Below are 15039 nucleotides of genomic sequence, written 5' to 3'. Positions count from 1 at the left end.
CAAGCGGTGGCGGCGTTCACGTCGTGACCCCGATGGGGGCACCGCTTTGGAGAATCCTGCTTGTGTGCCGTTGGCTGCCATATTTCCCTTGCGTCGTCTCTCAAGCCTCGGAGGCGAGGCCCTTGTTGTCCCTAGCCTCGCCCTACTCCTGGTGGGCGACCAACTCCCTTTGATGTTCTGCTCGGTGGAGTCGGAGCTGCTTCGCTGTTGGGGGGTGCGGCGAAGCCAGTCAACGATAACGCTCTTCAGTCTTTTGCTAGGGCTGATGGTCCTTCTAGGTATAGGGTTGGTGCTTGATAACTTGGGCTGAAGCGCTTTGTGGGAAATCTGTGTTGGCTTTGCTGTCTTGAAGGCACCTTTGGTAAAGAGGATGTCGCGCCGTGGAGTCGAAGCTGTGGGGTCGCGAGGCGACAGGCTTGGCAACGATGACATGGGTTCGATGTTTTCTGATCCTCGGTACCGCCTTACGACTTTGTTAGTACTGATGTCTTGCGTTGTGCTCCGCCTTGTTACTCTCAGTTGGTGCAGGAGAGCGGTGTTGATTGTGTGGGAGTGTCTTTTTCTTTTCTTTAACCCTCCTAGGGTCTCTTGTAACCATTATATGGTTTTTTTCTCCCTCTTATATGAATATACACCCCAAATGTGGCTTAAAAAAAACTTCTGGAGAGGGGAAGATGTGGGATATTTTCATCACCATTGATAAGAGTTCATCCAAATATCCAGCAACTAGTTCAGACAAGAAACAAACGATGAGTTTTTACTGCATGACGATGTTGTTATTTCTCTTAGTTGTTTGTAACAAGTGGCGGTAATTGTTCAATATGTCATACAGATCATGCCAAAAAGGCCTTGAGCCCCCCGAGTTCCATTATGTTTGAGATTGGGTACATGTGTTATACAACAGAGATTTTGAGCACTTTGTTGAGGGAGTTATGTGCTTCAGAGCAAGTTGCAGTGATGAAGCCAACATAATACAAGCATTTTGGAGAGGTTTGCTCCCATTTGCTTGTTCTGCATAAGTTGGAGCCTAAAGAGATGGCAAATGCCTACCCACTGACATGGAGTGTCTTGGAGAATATGGTGGCTAAGGATTCTAAATTGTAACTGAAATCTAGCTTAGATAAACATTACTCTGAAAGACTGAAGGGACACTGAACATGAATTATTGGCTTTTAGACTGTAAATACAACGCAGCAACTGAGAAAGACGACATGACAAGGGAGCCTCTGATACCACATAAAGGAAGGGCTTAGTTGGAAGGCATCCGTGTACACAATACTCTATCCATTTTAGGTTATAAGATATTCTTTAGATTCATCTTTAAATCAATATATACGATATATATATGTATGTATGTATGTATGTATGTATGTCTCGCAGGTTTTTCTAGCTCAGGTCCTTCATGGTCATCCGCTTGGATCCATGGTTTGGACCTGATGATTAATTCTTACGATGTTTATGAATCCTCTTGTGATGCCTGCAGCCTGCTTTTGGGTTGTATGGTCGTCGGGTTGTGTTTTGGTCGTGCTTAGGCGTGTGGTGTAATTAGGGATGTGCTGGTAAGGTCGTGTTGTGGTGGACACACAACTCTCGTGCGTATTCGATGAAAAGAAAATTTCCCTCACAAACTAGGTACCAAAGGCCAACTTGTTTATCTCAAGTGCAGTAAGTACTGCAGTGTGTCTTCAGAGTCGCTTGCTTGTTCAGCACCAATGACATGATTATATGGCGATTTCAGATATTGTCAATCAACACCGACCAGGGTTCTCGCCATACCACCGGGTCGAGCTTACCGCACACCCGCGATAAGAGTGGTAACCCTGAAAGAACAAACAAAATTTATCAAATATTTTAATTATTTTTAAATTTTGTTTAGATTTGGCGGTGTTACCGTAGCTACCATTACCATACTCCGACAGGAAGCGCGGTAACCGGCGGTTAGGTGAACCTGGAACACTGATGCAACATCATGAAAAAAATATGGTGAATTAGGTTGTCAGCAACATCTGGCATCTGCAGCAGTTGGATGCAATATATTCTCAAAATATTCAGAATATCCTGTGACAAGTACTTACAACATCAGGAGGAAGAATTATGGATCAGAAATTATCACAGATATATGCAGCTGGCAGTGTTGGACATGGACCATGTGCACAGCACAAGTTATTTGGCTTTGTGATTCATCAGTTCCAAACAGCCATCTTCTACATGTAATACTGACGCAATTCATGTCCATTGCACCGTCATAAGTATATAAAATTATATAACTGTTTACATAAATGGTTACCTTATTTTACAAGCTATTCATGTACTTTAAATTAAATAAATGCACTGCATTGAAGGTTCATTGCTCTAAATTGTCAAGAGAGACAGTAGGCATCATGGCTTACCAAAATACTGAAACAGAATACGTCTAGCGTGGTATAGTAGTAGATGACATAAACTCCTGCTCCAGGCCGCGCTGATAGGATGATAAGGTTGCCTTATTGCCCAGAAATTTAACATATCGTTTCTCAGCGATAGGTTGTGTTTTTGCCATCATGAACTGTTCCATCTCTTGCTTGTATGTTTGAACAGTACTGCATGAATTCAACCTTTTGTTCAGTAGAAACTGCAGGGCCAACTCAACTTGCTTCATAGTAGGTCTTTCGTCGCGTCGTAGACTCAAGCAACATTCCGCAAGAGAGGCAACATTGTTAATCTCTTCCTCGGTTGCTTCCTCAAGAACTTGACCGGCCACTATCTCTGTAATTGGCTTCACCTTTCTTTCCCACAGAAAATAGTTGGATAAGTTCTGCTTCAGACCTGTCTCACTTGTTAAAATAGGCTCCTTCCTAAGGAGGAGCTCAACGAGTACAACTCCAAAGCTATAGACATCACTCTTCTCGTTTAATTGCCCGGTGTGGTAGTATTCTGGATCTAAGTACCCAAAGGTGCCTTGAATATTTGTAACAACATGGGTTTCATTAATAGGAACCAATCTTGAAGCACCAAAATCTGAAACTTTGGCCGTGTAGTTTGCATCTAAAAGTATGTTAGCTGATTTCACATCACGATGAAAAACTGATACTGAAGCAGCTGAATGGAGGTAACAGAGTGCTCCTGCTGCCTCAATAGCAATTCTTAAGCAGTCATCCCAAGACAACTGGAAACTATTGCTTGCATCAGCATGGAGAATTCCAAATAATGAACCATTTGGAATAAAATCATAGACAAGTAATGGAACCTCAGTTTCAAGACAACATCCAAAGAGCCTTACAATATTGCGATGATTTATCTGAGAGAGAATAGCAACCTCATTGATAAAATTATCAATTTCATCTTGCTTAATAATCTTTGACTTTTTTATAGCTACCACGCGTTGATCAGATAAGATTCCTTTGTATACCATGCCATGCCCTCCACGTCCAAGGATACGTGAGGGATCAAAATTATTTGTTGCCTTCTCAAGCTCTTCTAAGGAGAAAATTTTTGTCTTGTCGCTTGCATTTTCATCAGATGATATTAGTTGTTCTAACAGAAGACCTTGATTTTTTCGAAAGTAATTTCTTCGTAGTTGTCTTTGAATGTTCCTTTGCCATCTACGAAGAAGAAGCATCCCACACAATAAAAAGAGTAGAACGCTGAATCCAACACTAAGCCCAATTATAACACCTAAAAGGATTTTGTCACTGAATTACTGTTCTCTTCAATTGTAGTTGAGAAGTGGAAAACAAAGAACATACCTATCAGAAGATTTTGTTTTTTACTTGAGACGCACTGCATAGCTGTGGCATCATACGCTGTTTTATATGGGCACTCCATGCAATGGTAACTCCCAATAACATTGTGGCAGATGCCATTGCAGATGCCAGGTGTTTTTCGGCACTCGTCGATATCTGGAATAAGAAACTTCATCAAATTGAAATGCAATGTTTGAAAGGTGAACACAAATACAAACATGGAGGCCATGATAATAATAGTAAATTTCAAGTGGTGCATCGAAAGCAGTCATGCTCCCAAAAAGAATTTTGAGAAATTTTGCACCTATTGGGTTATCTAGTTTGCAAATTTTAGAGAAAACGTTTGCTGCTTGTTGCAAAAAAAAAGTAAATTAAATTCCCCACCTCATCATAAAACTAACCCAGATTTGATAAGCCTAACTAGTTTTCAGGATTAAGTGTGCCATTTCGCATTGTGCAACTCAATTCCATTAATGTAACTGCACAACTCGAATATGCAAAGCCACCTTGGACCAAAAACCTTAGAGAGTAAAGAACAGGTGGGGATGATGAAAAACTTGGGGAAGCAGACTAGTATACCTTCACAGCCATTATCGATATATGGATTCCCAGTAAAACCATCTACGCATTTGCACCTATATCCAACATAACCATAAGTAGAGTTGACACCTAAACATGTGCTGTTTGGACTGACACATGCATAACGAGATAGGTTCTTCTGGGCCTCTTGACATGTGAGATTGGCAGCAGCCCAGTGCACAGATATCACTGCTTCTCCAAAACTTGCATATAGACTAGGTTCTTCTGATTTGTACATACTGAGCTCCTGCTCTTCAAAATATGAGGCAAGTTTGATGCCAACAGCCCCTTGTGTAAAATCTATGTATGTAACAACATGGCCACGGTCGAATTCAAGAATGGAAGATGTCACATTTGTGCAGTTGAGTTCAAATAGTTTTCTTGCTGAGCAACCTTCCTCTAGCCCAAAAGGAAATGGAACACTTATATTCCCACACCATCTGGAGCAGTTTGCCTTTTGTTGAACTGGAAGATATCCTGCATTTAGTGAACAAGTTCATGAACCTCACCAACCAGTACTTAATACATTTACTAAAATTTTGATAGTTACCATGAATCTATGATGCAACTATTTCAGTCATAGAGAAAGCTAGTGGACTTGAATGAATTTTTTTTGGCATTACACTAGGCTTTAAATGGATATTCGTAGGGTCAAATGAATGATTCTTGATGTAGTACACTAGTGGCACTACCCAAATCTTATGCCCAACTTTATTGATTTTTAGCTACAGATAAATTAATCAATTTTACACTTGTTCCATTCTTTAAAGAAGCTAGTAATTTGTATCACTGGAAAAATGACATCTTTTATACTATAAGTTACGAAATAAAAAGTTAGTGTGAAAATCATCTATTTACTAAAGACAACTAACACAGGATAGCACATCTAGGAGAATTAGATTTTTTTTTATATGATATAGATTCCATGGAAACTAATATATGTGCAATATTATGAAACATTCTTTAATAAGAAAAATTCACTATAAGATTCTTTTTACGATAAAAGATATGAAAAATAAAACCAACCAATCATCCATCATAAGACAAATCATTAAGTAATAATTATGTTAAAGAAGACCACCACATTCTCCAAATTATATTCCCATAAGAAATCTTCAGATTGAGTTAGTGGCTACAAAGATGAATTTTAAGGCAACACTGCATGGAGTGTTTGAGATGAATTAACATACAATAATGCTTAGGCGTTGAAAGACATAAAAATAAATAGCAGGGATATAAAAAATGAACCAGGATCAGATTTGCACCAAGCTTTGGAAGCCAAACAGATTTATTGCAGATTGGCGTATATATAAACTAACCTTCATCGCGTGTGCAGCCATCAAATATGTAAGGATTGCCTACATAACCACTGTTGCATTCACAAAGGTAGCCAAGATCCAGATCCATGTCCCAGCACTTACTGTTGATGCTCAGACATGCATAATCTGTTTGGTTATCCTTTGTGCTCGCACACGTTGGTTGATCACTTATTCCCCACATGACACTGGCATAACTGCTAACTATGTTAACTCTGTTCCATAAGGAGCTTAGACTAGAGTTCCCTCCAAGAAAACCTTCGCCGCCATGGCGGACAAAACGGAGCTGCAAGTTAGAAACACCTATTCCAACAGAAATTCTGCAGCATCCAGTACCATTACAGCTTTGTCGAGCTACTGTTTCAGTGATCCCTTCATTGGGGCAGCTGTTTCTGCAGATTGCTGTTGTGGGACTGTAGCTCTTATCGTTAATTATATATGTGTCGAACTCGCAACCAGTAATATTTAGAGAAGCATCCAAAATGCCAAAAGAACTAAGGTTCCAAGAATATTTGTACTCAGCAACACCAAGTACCATAGGGATGGTGGTTGAAATGTTGACATTGATCCACTCTGACAAGCCGACGTCCATGTCATCACTGGAATCTATACCTCCTCCTACAACCTCGGTGGTGCCATCATGCAAGAAAAGCTTCGGAGGCTGGGTGGAGTTGTCGCAGGTGAGGTTGAAATCGGGCTGCCGGAAGCAACCTGCTCCGATGCCGAATGGATAGTGGATGTTCAGTTGCCCGCAACTTTTAGGGCAGCTGACGAGCGTGGCCGTGGATGGGTGGCTGTGATGAATCAACCCTTGCCTTCTCACAGATGCACTTGCCGGCTGTATCTCTCGTAAGGCCACAAGAATCACCAGGAGTGTAGCTACTGCATTGAGGAGGCTCATCTCCTTTCTGCTGGTGCTGAAACTATCTTTCTGGGAGTGTGAAGGCCTGGTGTTCTTCTAAAATCTTTACTGTGAGTCGGTGACTACATTAAATAGATACATAGACTTTCACTTCAATCTAATATATATAATAAGAAACGGCATGCGTAAATTTTGCAGAACAAAAAACATAATATCTTGGGTGAGAATATGACAGTTAATTTTAAGTCAAATTAGTCACTTGTCAAAGTAGGTAGGATATGGGTGCTTAACGTGTATGGACCGTTGTGCTAGCGCTGTGTTGACCGTTACGAGGTGTGGACTGACTTCGCTAAAGACTTCACATCACTCTTGGACACCTCACATCACATCAAGAGGGGGAAAGCAAACAGTCAAGCCAATCAAGAACTTCTCGCCACTCCACGATTCATTTCAAATTTCCAATCAACAAAAATCCCAAAATTGCTAGCGTAGTACCTTCGTCTTGGAGGCTTTGAACTCGCGGATGGATTTCCACACGCACACGCTCATCCTCCCGCCATCTGCTGAGCTCATGAGCTGCTCTAATGATCCGGTCCTCTAATCACCGGTCGCCTGAGCTTGCCTCCAACCTAGATCGGTGGTTTTTCAACAAATCACACCTTTTTTCTGGTAGAATGGACTGCAGAATCGAACAAAAAGAAGGCAATCTTCCTTGCCTTTGCTTCAGGCCAAGATCGATCGATGAATCGGTCGGAAGAAAGGCGAGCGGTCCGTGCAGATCAGCTGGCCGGAGGGCCGCGCGGGCGGCGCGGACAGGCGAGTCTGCGGCGGGCGGCATGGCGCAAATCGGTGCGGGGAGAGCGCCGGGCAACGGCCTTCGCCGGCTACGTGAGGGAGACAGCCCACCGGCGGATCGGCGACGGCGAGCCGCCATGGCGCACGCGCGAGGGCGGCGACGCACGCGTGGCAGGTGGGGGAGAACTGGGGCATTTTGGGCACTGATGAGGACTGGGCCGACGAAAGTTGTTTTGAGTTGGAGTTGTTGGGCCCGATTGTGCTTTTGGGTTTAGGAATAAGTTCACTAGAGACCCCTCAACTTAACATCGAGTTTGTCTTAGGTCCCTTAATCTCAAAACCAAAAATGTGTATGTCAAAACTCGCATAAACCGTTTAGAAAAGGTCTTTCGACAGTATTGACTTAGGTTTTGACCTGTTTTGCTAACGTGGCATACGGTGAGTCCCACATGTCATATTTCTCTTTTTTTTTTCTTCTTTTCTTCTTTTCTCTTCCTTCTTTCCATTCCTCTCCTCTCTATCTCTCTCCTTCCTCTCTTCTCTCCCGTTCTCTCCCGTGCATCTAGCTCATGGTGCGGGCGGTGGCAAGGTGCGCGGGGTGTTTGACGTCGGGCTGTCCCACTCGGCGACCACGTAGAGGACGTGTTCCGGCAGTGCCGCCACCGTTGCGGGTTCGTCGCCAATCGCCATAGCATGTGGCCATCCACTCTGGCTGCTCGTACCGGGGTGGCTGGCTGCAATAGTGCGCGTCCTAGGCGGGGAGATGGTGGTGGCCCACGTCGCCGTCGTGTGACATTTCCTGCGCCTGCAGGCGGTGGAAGCTAACGAAGGCCACGGTGGAGGCGACCTGTAAGTGTGGCGGTAGGCCGTCCATGGAGGCGAGCGCGATCACCGTGACATCGGCGCTCTCCGAGATGACAAGCGTTGGAACTAATCATGACTTAGCATATTGCATGTTAATTAGTCCATGTTGCATGTAGAGTTAGTCATCGCTAGTGATTAGTGCATGCATGTGTTGCAGCACAACTAACAACTAAGTCTAGTGATGAATGAAAGGAATAACGGAAAATTAGTTAGCTACATGCAGGATTAGTGGAGCACTGTTGTGGTCAGCTCGGAGGAGCGATACTTGCGCGTGAGACGCGCAGATCGTGCATGAGTGAGCCCCTCGAGGCCGTGGCACCTGGCGAGGCCGGCAACTTGATGGAGCAGCTCGTCGGTCTCCGCGTGAGCAGCGACGCCACGACCGGCTGGAACGGCACGAAGCGCTCTCGAAGTCGCCGCTGCTCTCGATGAGCCTCAAGAAATCACCGATCGATGTCGTTGGCAAGCCGCTCGAGCCATGGGACAACCCGGTCGTGGGAGCCATGCGGCGCATCGACGAGTGGCGTGACCGGCTCTAGGACGGGCAACGACCGCGTGGGCGCCCGCGACCACCGGTTGAGCAGGAGGACGGAGCCAGCGCCCGTGACCGGGAGCACACGTGAGAAGCGGCGACGAAGGGCGCCACCGCCTCGATACGGGCCGCCGCCCACCCAGTCGTCACCTCGGCCACCGCCAGCCACCGCTAGCCTCACCGTCACTGCCGTCCCCGGCCTGTCCCTCCCCTTGGTCGCCGTTGCCCCCGCCCGGCTTCGCCCGTGCCCCATCCCAGGAGTGATCAGAGGAAGGAGAGAGAGGACAACACTGGAAAACAAAATAAAGAAAAGAAGAAACTAGAAAGAAAATAAATAAAAAACTAACATGTGGGACTCACCATATGCCACGTCAGCAAAACATGTCAAAACTTGAGTCAATATTGCCGAAATACCTTTTCTGAACGGTTTATACGAGTTTAGAGGTATATATTTCTGGTTTTACGGTTAAGGGACCTCAGACAGACTCGACGTTAAGTTGAGGGAACTCAGTTAAACTTATTCCTTGGGCTTATGGACTTCGGGGTGGGGGAGTTTTTAAGGTGAAAAAAGTTTACTAGAGGTCCCTTCACTCGACTATCTGGGCCAAAATGTATAATCATAAACTCACATAAACCAAAAAAGTGGTTATGTAAACCCGCACGTAGAATACTAATTCTTGCCATATCCTCACCAATATCTATCTTTACATCTTTTTTTACAATTTGGACCCTCTTTTTTATACGAATAGTATAGCGCATGGGTATACCCCATATCCATGTATCCTGGGGCATTTAACATTTTGTCACTCTTACGAATGTTCATAACACATTTGCCATTGGACCCACTTGTCATAGACTCATGAGGACTCATGTTATAGACAACGAATGACAAATCTGTTTTGACCACTCGTAACAGTGGCAAAAGGTTAAATTTCCCATATATCCCATACTTATGGATACTAATAAATCTAAACATATATAAAACATATCCATTGATTAATGAATTGAGTTCAGTAGTGAGACATTGGGTTAAAATTAGCTAATTTTTTGTAAACATCATTCCCAAACTACAAAATTATTTATTTTTGATTAAAGTCTTTATTTGAAAAATCATATAAATCTATTTCTTAAGTTTAAAATAATTGATACCTAATTAATCATGCAGAAATGACTCAATTCGTTTATCATACCTTCTTCTTTTTGACCTCTCAAACTCAGCCAATGCAGGCTATAATTGTTGTTTCTGAACGTAAAGTACATGGTCAGTCCTTAAACTTATGGCGCGGTGCCACTTAGGTCCATAAACTTAAAAAATACATGTTTAGGTCTATAAACTTAAAAAATACATGTTTAGGTCCATGAACTCGTTTTAACGTCTAAAATTATGGACCGAGATGGTACATTAAAACGAGTTCATGGACCTGTATGGGACATTAAAATAAGTTCATGGACCTGTATATACATTAAAACAAGTTCATGGATATAAACGCGCATTTTCTAAGTTCATGGACCTACCGCGCCACAAGTTTAAGGACCGGTCATATACTTTACTCTTAAAATTAACACGGTTTTAGTGTGTAATCGACCGTTTTTAAAATTTAAATCATCACATGTTATACTTGGTGATGATTTAAGTAATTGTTTACAACTTTGTTCAACATCGATTGTGTTTTGTTGCATGGTTTTTGTTATTTTACTTATCCAATATGAACCAAACATGTTGGTATTTGGTGTATAACCACACATGTTAGAGCTTTATATGAGGTGTGAATGTCTAAGTTATTATGGATGTTCAATTGAAAAAAAACAAACTTGAACATATTTGATAGATAGATAGATAGATATAGATATGTATATGTTTAAATATCTGATAATCTTTACTACTATAAAAACCTCTAGTGGTGGTGACACTATGACAGTGACAGTGATATTGTATTTTCACAATTTACCCCCTTAACTTTATAATATTAAAAATCAATCAAATCTAAATTGATATTCACATAAAATCAAATTGATATGGATATTTTCTATATAAAAAAGATGGTCACATATTTCATAAAAATATTTTTCTATTTATTCTAGGAATAACATGATATGTTTTTATCTTTACAAACCACAGATATTCAGCTGGTATTATAAAACATGCCCATATATTTACAAACACTAAATTTCCTCATAATTTGATTGAATCATCCATATATTTCGATTAATCGTTCAACAACAGTGGCTCCCTTAGACATATGGAGGCGACGGTTGAGGTATGCACAGGACTAGGAGGGAAGGGGGTCGTCGTTGACATGTTTGTGTTACCATATTGCTGGGTGCAGCTATATCTGTACGGATTTCCCTTAACTCATTAAGACAAGTTTATCACTAAACATTTTTCAAGATCAAGAGAATCAATGTGTTTCATTATCTCGGATGTTGCCTCATCAATCCACCGTCCAATAAACTTCAACTGCAAATTGTTGTTACAGATGCCCGTTGACCAAAGGAAGTAAGGATCCATCGTTTGGTTTTCAGTGTATATAAGTTCGTGCGAAAATTTAAGTGTTACAACTAAATAATCTCGAGTTAATTTTAGGAATTTTTTCGTCGTGCTTTATTTTTAATTATTTTTTATATTTTAAAAGTTATATTCATAAATTATTTTTAAGTCGCTGATAAGCTATTACGGTTCATAATTATGCCACATGGAACGATAATGCAAGAGGATATCCGCTGAAGCAACACCAACCAAAAAAATAGGTGCTTTTACTGTACCTTTTATTGTCTTTGGTAGTAATGTAGTGGGATTAAATCTAACCATTGATTTGTACGGTCATTTTAGTCATTTACTTAATTAATGTGAAAGAGCAATTTAGTAATCATACTCTGTGTAATGGGTTCTGCAGGCCCAACCTTTCCCCGTGAGTTAGTTCCTTCCAGCCGTAACCTAGGTCTGCAACTCAATCTCGTGGTCTCGCGGCCTCATTTGCGCTACCGGCTGTGTCGATCTTCGCGTCCTCGCGCTGGCTAAGACACGGCGGCGCCGCCCCTCCTTGCTGGATCCGATGGCAGACACCCCTCACTCCTCAATGTCTGGACGTACGCCACCCGCCATTGCTGCCTCCTCTTCTCGATCTCCTTTAATCTGAGCTCCATCGATTGATTCTTTGTTTCTCTTGTCTACAGCCATCTAGGAGACTTCTTCTTGTTCCTGTGGCTCGCCGTCGCCGGCGGCGCGGAGCAGGCTGCCGCCGCCGCCGCGGCAGGCATCAACCCTTAGTGATATTGTCATTTTTTCTACTCATTTACTCCCTGTTTTGATTAGTTATTCTGAATATTCATCGCTCAGTGATTTTGTCGTTCGCTCGGTGATATACTAACTGAGTTTTTATTCTGCTGCATGGCATGTAGATTTATATGATCTGAATAGTCTTCTTTTTAAATTTCCCTTTAATCACCAAAATCAAATGATTTATCTCATTTTCATACCCTGCTAAGTAATGTTCCATTATGTAGTCAATACTATTGGTGTTCCCTGAATTACTTATATTTATCCATACATCTGATTGTTCCCTTATGTTCATCTTTCAGAGAAGATTAAGGTTTGGGCTTGGTCAAAAACTGATACTTGTAAAGTTTCAACTGGTCACATGTCTTTTATCTATACTGAAGCATGCATCCAAATGGAACTTTCATAAATTTATTTGACAAAGGAAGTTCAGATTGTCAGACTTGTTCATATATTTGCAAAAGAAATGGTAGTACTTATTTACATATGTTGATTTTACTACTTCGGAAACAAACACACTGTTTTTGTGTTGGCTGGAAATCTAGCCGTCTACCGTAACTACCCCATTGCGTACTTTTTTTTTTAATTCATGTTCGTTGTGGTATACTGCAGAATCAGTCCAAAACTTATTGTTTTGAGTTTTTGGTTTCACTTGTGTGTGCAGCATGTGATATATATATATATATATATATATATATATATATATATATATATATATATATGATGACATTTTGTCAACCTGCAGAATCTGAAGATCACCATTTGTCGTAATCCATGCGGAGCAGTTGCTATGAATTCAGTACTTGGACATGTTGTCTTGATTTTTATTTTGTTCCATGATAGCTTCTAGAAATTGTAAGAGCACATTTATTGATTTATGGTGTTATGTTTCTATGAAAGTTATTTGGGACGGTTGGAATAGTAACAATTAACAGCAGTATATTTAACCTCTTGGATTGGATCTGAAAGTGAATTCATGTAGACAGTCTCCGACCTTAATTGTTCACGCATAAGTCATAGCGCGCTCTGAAGGTCACGTTAGCAAGCATCTGAGACACAAACCTTCCAAATCACTGTCTATAAATTCTTTTGGTCATGAACAAATTTGTTAAACTTACTCAGGCTCAAAACTATTAGACAATTCTCATATCTCAGCGTCCAAACCATCCCCGCAAAGCAGAAAAGAAAGAAACATCTCATCGAAGTTCTAAAATCTTGGCCCTAAAGAGCACTAGAAAGAAACATCCATAAATAGCTTTACGAACATAACTGTATTTTTTCCCTCAACAACTTCAATAGCTTATAATGTCACAGCATCGCAACAAAAGAATAGTGGACATCAGACAACAAAAGTAGTTTGATCTCATGACAGTTGACACATTATTCCAACGAATTTGAGCTTATCTTCCAGCATCAACAAGCTTGTTGATGAGCTCGGCAGGATCAACAAACTGGCGGCGACGACTGGCTAGCCCAAGCCAGCCTAGGCCCCGGCGAGCGGTGGCTCCTCGGCTAGCAACGGCGGCAGAGCCCAAGCCGCCCTAGGCCACCAGCCATCCCTTATCTCCCTTCGCACGATTCCTCTCTCTTCTTGATGGCAGGACTAGTTAACTAAGAATACCCTTTATTAACTACTTCCTCCCTTTTCTAATGCAAGATGTTTGACTTTTTTTACTTGCAATGTTTGATCATTCGTCTTATTCAAAAAATTATGGAAATATCATTTATTTTTCTTGTGACTTACTTTATTATCAAAAGAACTTTAAGCACGGCTTGTCACTTTTTATATTTGTACTAAAATTTTGAATAAAACGAATGATCAAACGTTGCAACCAAAAAAGTCAAACATCTTACATTAAGAAACGGAGGTGGTAATTATCTACAACAATGCCATAGAATTTTTTTCCAATAATACCCTTCTACTACACTACTACGCAGTCTAACCACCAAACTATCAACTCATGTGAACCGTTAGATGTGTTGTTGTATTAGACGGCTCATATCCACCTTAAGGTACACTAAAAAATCAAAAAAACACATGTAAGACTGATGCCAAAGATATTGAGGGGGTGCATATTACAGTCATTCAATTTTCCGCTCTTGCACAGCTTATCAAAGGAGCATGCAGCATGCTGGGGAGTGATGTCAAAACTAAGTATTTGCTTCTGGTCATTAGATGAAATATCTAAATTACTAAATACATGGATTGTCCCAGCAGATATCATGACAGAACGCAGGCTTTGTGAAGGTGCTTTTTTTAAAAAAACTTTTAGAAATTAACATCCACTGGTAAGAATAATTGGTGGATGTGTTTGAAACATGTATATGTTTACTGTTATATTTCAAACAACATGACAAATCTGGCTGTAGCTGATACAACATTATTGTTGTGTTTTCAAACGATATATAGCTCTATATTTTGATTTGAATCGGTACCACAAAAGTGGCTGTAGTTTAGTGGTGAGAATTCCACGTTGTGGCCGTGGAGACCTGGGCTCGAATCCCAGCAGCCACAGTTATTTCTCTTTTCGCAAAAACTTTGTTGTATTCATGAGACTTTTTTAAAGAAAATATGAGTTCGCAAGATGGTTTGCTTGGAATAATCTGCCACACATTCCATTTCTCTTGCAAAACCACTTACTAGATGGTTTGCTTGGAATAATCTGCAGGTAAAGTTTTTCCAAGCATCAGAGCATTTTCCACTGGGCTGTTCGTAAGTTTCTGGCTGCCATTGATCAGTGCAAAGCTACGCAATTAATGCTTATTTTAAGGCATCCATGGAAAAAGCAAACCATTTTCAACGGGTCCTTCAAAGAGCAAGTTTAACAGCGCAATAAATATAACTTGTGTTTAAAAATGCGTTCTAGATTTGTTGAAGCCTCAACAAACACATATTTAAATAAATACAAATTCAATAATCCCATCCACAAATATGGGTAACAAAAAATAGAATTCACCCAAATATGTTTAACAATATCGATAGAAATGGGTCATAATTTGCAGCCCATTCAAACTAAAACCAAAACCCATCTCACCCTATTCTTTTTGAAAAATGTTTATCAAAGATCCCTTGACTTGAAGCCGAGTTTGTT

The 15039-nt window shown here is 41.1% G+C and overlaps 1 protein-coding gene and 1 non-coding gene across 5 annotated transcripts; one reads left to right on the top strand and one right to left on the bottom strand.

The window, feature by feature from the left end:
- Positions 1–771: 771 nt before the first annotated feature.
- On the bottom strand, positions 772–7202 carry LOC102708433 (wall-associated receptor kinase 5-like). Of its 4 annotated transcripts, none has more exons than XR_005811609.1 (7): positions 6975–7202; positions 5621–6601; positions 4302–4778; positions 3726–3878; positions 2076–3654; positions 1892–1956; positions 772–1820 (listed from the first exon to the last, which is right to left on the bottom strand). XR_005811609.1 is itself a non-coding variant. In XM_040523275.1 (5 exons), the coding sequence occupies exons 2-5, from the start codon at positions 6516–6518 to the stop codon at positions 2414–2416; spliced, it is 2769 nt and encodes a 922-aa protein (XP_040379209.1). In that variant the 5' UTR covers positions 6519–6601; positions 6975–7202; the 3' UTR covers positions 1998–2413. The 4 variants fall into 4 exon arrangements, 1 of the variants encoding a protein (XP_040379209.1); XR_005811608.1 differs by having other exon boundaries at positions 1901–1956; XR_005811610.1 differs by having other exon boundaries at positions 1907–1956.
- A 7188-nt stretch (positions 7203–14390) lies between these two features.
- TRNAH-GUG lies at positions 14391–14462 on the top strand. Its single transcript has one exon. It is a non-coding gene; the product is annotated as a tRNA-His (tRNA).
- The last annotated feature ends 577 nt before the right edge of the window (positions 14463–15039 follow it).

The sequence above is a fragment of the Oryza brachyantha genome, chromosome 4 (assembly GCF_000231095.2).
Source record: "Oryza brachyantha chromosome 4, ObraRS2, whole genome shotgun sequence".
NCBI lineage: Eukaryota > Viridiplantae > Streptophyta > Magnoliopsida > Poales > Poaceae > Oryza > Oryza brachyantha.
This window is presented reverse-complemented; position numbering and strand designations above follow the sequence as displayed.

Excerpts from the sequence above, each read along its gene's own strand:
- LOC102708433 (XM_040523275.1), bottom strand. The coding sequence starts at position 6,518 with ATGAGCCTCCTCAATGCAGTAGCTACACTCCTGGTGATTCTTGTGGCC. Across the intron at positions 4,779-5,620 it reads TGGCTGCACACGCGATGAAG|GATATCTTCCAGTTCAACAA; the intron begins GTTAGTTTATAT and ends CACTAAATGCAG. Across the intron at positions 3,879-4,301 it reads TATCGATAATGGCTGTGAAG|ATATCGACGAGTGCCGAAAA; the intron begins GTATACTAGTCT and ends TTCTTATTCCAG.